This window comes from Hordeum vulgare, chromosome 3H, assembly GCF_904849725.1.
Source record: "Hordeum vulgare subsp. vulgare chromosome 3H, MorexV3_pseudomolecules_assembly, whole genome shotgun sequence".
Lineage (NCBI taxonomy): Eukaryota > Viridiplantae > Streptophyta > Magnoliopsida > Poales > Poaceae > Hordeum > Hordeum vulgare.
In genome coordinates this window covers 600,664,512-600,667,684 of record NC_058520.1, presented here as the reverse complement: position 1 = coordinate 600,667,684, position 3,173 = coordinate 600,664,512, and the positions used below count along the sequence as shown (strand labels likewise).

Sequence of the window (3,173 nt, the reverse complement as noted above, 5' to 3'; positions counted from 1 at the left end):
GGAGTTAATTGAATTTGGTTCTTGTTTGAGGTAATGATGTCATGTAAGTTTTATTTTGCTATGTTTTGAATCTTTCTATTTTAATACTCCCTTCGTCTGGAATTACTTGTCACAAAAAGATACAAATGAATGTATCTAGAACTAAAATACATCTAGATACATCCATTCCTACGACAAGTATTTCCGGACGAAGGGAGTATGACATTGATCAACAAATATTATAGTCCAGTCTGAATATGAAGATGTATGGTTGAAAGTTTACTCTTAATATTGTCATACGACTTAAGGGCCCAGTGTTATCGACTTCGACCTAGGGCCTTCCGAAACATAGGGCTGGCCCTGTATTATGTTCGCAGGTGCACACAAAAACTGAATTAATCTTGTATCTCTGGCATATTAAACACCCCGTACGGTACATACGATCAGTATTCTTTCACTATTCTGTAGACTGGCCGATGGGCAAACTGCTACGCATCCATCATAACCTTAAACTCGTCGAAGCAAACCACTCCATCTCCATTCAGATCGAACCTGTGGATCATGGCGCGGCACTCCTCGATGCCCTGCTCGGACCCCAGCCTGGCGAGCATCCGCATCAGGCTCGACGGCGTGATACACCCTTCGCCCTTCACCTCGTACATCGCGAACGCCTCCCTCAGCCCCCTGCACCGCTCCTCCTCCTCCGTCTCCGGCGGCGCCACCAGCCGGAGGAACTCCTGCTCGTCCAGCAGCCGGTCACCGTCGGCGTCGGCCGACGCCACGAGCGCCTCGGCGTCCTCCGCCGACACTTCCTCACCCAGCGCTGCCTTCATGCACAGCCGCAGCTCCACCGCCGAGATCCTGCCGTCGGCGTCGCGGTCGAATGAGGCAAACAAGCTGCTGAAGCGTTCGGCCGTCGCGGCGTGCACCATCTTCAATTGCTTGCTTTGGTGATCACCTAAACAATCGTGGCAGTGTGTGACCGTGTGTTAATGTGCTGGGAGACTGGGACTACTGAAACGTTAGCTTAGCTTCTGGTTCTCGTGATTCGCCTCAAGTGCTTATGCATGTATATATACAGGCGGCACAAGTGTGCAGGTAGCCTGTTGTGTTGATGGATTCAAGGAAGAATTATTGAAAGAATTGATGAGGCCGACGGGGGAACGGGTTGGTTGACGCCTTGACGGTGTCAATCCGTTTTCAGCCCTCGTCGAGGACGAGAAGCGCAAAGTTGAACGAACACATCGGAGTATATATATAATACATGCATCCATGGGCCTTTTGTGACAGAATATTCCAGGCAAGCCAAGCCAGCCAAGGGCTTTCGTTGGTTGCTGCTAATATGTTATTAGGTGTCTACTCCTGGAGCTTTGGCGTGTCACTCTCACCCTCCCGGCATGCAGGGCACGCCTATAATAAACTTGCCTAGCCGCCGGCGACGACCCAGTCGTGTTCCGGCCGTCCATCATGTTTGGTCTTTCCGCATGAGTAGGTAGGTCGAGAACGATTCTCAGTTAATCAGTTATATGTGATAGTGTGTTACTGTTGCAAGCAAACGTCAAACCAAAGTAGCGTCCAATAACAATGGGACATGTAAATGCAATTTTTGAGACTAAAAGAGTAAGTTGATTGGGCCACTTAGTATTTTGAGACAAATTTTGACCATGTACATAACCAACATCGTATGATCGGCACCTATTGTTTTTGTGATATATAGTTTATATTTTATTTGTTAATTTTATGGTCACAGTTTTACACTAAATACAAGGTTGAGCAATAAATTAGAATGGGGGAGTAACAGATAACTCTACATAGAACCACTAGTACTTTCTCCATTTCGGTTTATAAGACCCACACCACACCACTACTACTCCAACTAAACGGTGCATGCCAACAAAGTACTACTAATACTAGTTGAATATATGTACGACATTCCCTTGCAAAACAAAATTAAGTAGCTAATAAACTATGTGCAGGTTAAAACTATAGCCCCAGTTCTTAGTCAAACAAAATTGCATGTTCTTGTCATTTTCCCATTGGAAAGCTACACCTTGAACTTCTACATGGCTAGTGCCTCCAAATGCTCCATCTTATACATGTGCTAAGCCTGTCATATAAATAAAAAATCTGACGTGACAAGGTAATTAAGGAAAAAGAGATAATCGTGGTGATCCAGGAAGAAACAACGCCAAACACATGAACCTAGGCAAAACAATTAAATGAAAGGGGCCCACAAATGCATAAATAACTTTAGTTGCAAAATCAGTAAATAAAAAAGGCTTAGCTACAACAAGTCAAGCACCTATGCTTTAGGGTTTAGTTGCTAAACAGTTTAATGTACTTATCACCGATGCATTTAAAGTGGCCTAATTGCATTCGGTAACATGTGTTCAACTCTAAGTACCACGACATATACGAACCTACTCCCCCGCCCCCATCCAGGTTTAACAGGCCTAGTACATATTTCAAATATACTTTGAGCATTCGTTTGACCGTTTGGCATGCAGATTATACTGTTAGAAACTTTTTACATGCGAATTCAATTTAGTACCTTTTTGGCAACATTATTTCGTTTGACAAAATGACTGTGTCATTTGGCATATCTGGAAAATCCTAAATATGCTTAAAGAACGTTAGTGCATGTCTAGAAACTTTAATTGGCAATGCAAGCAACCTCATCTTGAGACGATCACACCTCATTAATTTTGTAATGTGTGTCCACCAATATAGTTGGATACGTAACTACTTAGGCTTTTATATTCCAAAATATTGCTTGCCCATGATAACATTTAAAAGATGGAGATGTATGGATTTGTTTCAACTATCAATAAATTCGGCGACTAGTTTAAGAAAATCAACCCACGATCCACTCACTTAACGGTTTGATTTAGGGTCATAGGACATCAACTTCTGGAAAAACGATTCCAGTCACTGGCACATAGGAGCTCGAAATTCTTGTCAGTTTTGCGCCTCACAATTTCGAGCTCTAATTTCATATCATGTACTCCCTCTATCTCGGTGTATAAGTCATCTTAGGCTATGCACCGCGACCAAGGCGAAGAGAAAAGCGAGAGAAATTAATATTAATATACTAAGTAATACCAATGCATGCAATGAATTGATCACTTCATGTCGTGCTAGTTAGTCTCAAGTCATTAAAAATATACGTGGTTGACGTCTCTTATTGGTTGTTT

General features: G+C 43.0%; 1 protein-coding gene across 1 annotated transcript; it reads right to left on the bottom strand.

Annotated features, from left to right (window-relative positions):
* Nucleotides 1-294: 294 nt before the first annotated feature.
* On the bottom strand, nt 295-998 carry LOC123440992 (putative calcium-binding protein CML19). The gene has a single exon (XM_045117526.1). The coding sequence runs from the start codon at nt 909-911 to the stop codon at nt 468-470; it is 444 nt and encodes a 147-aa protein (XP_044973461.1). The 5' UTR covers nt 912-998; the 3' UTR covers nt 295-467.
* Between the last annotated feature and the right edge of the window lie 2,175 nt (nt 999-3,173).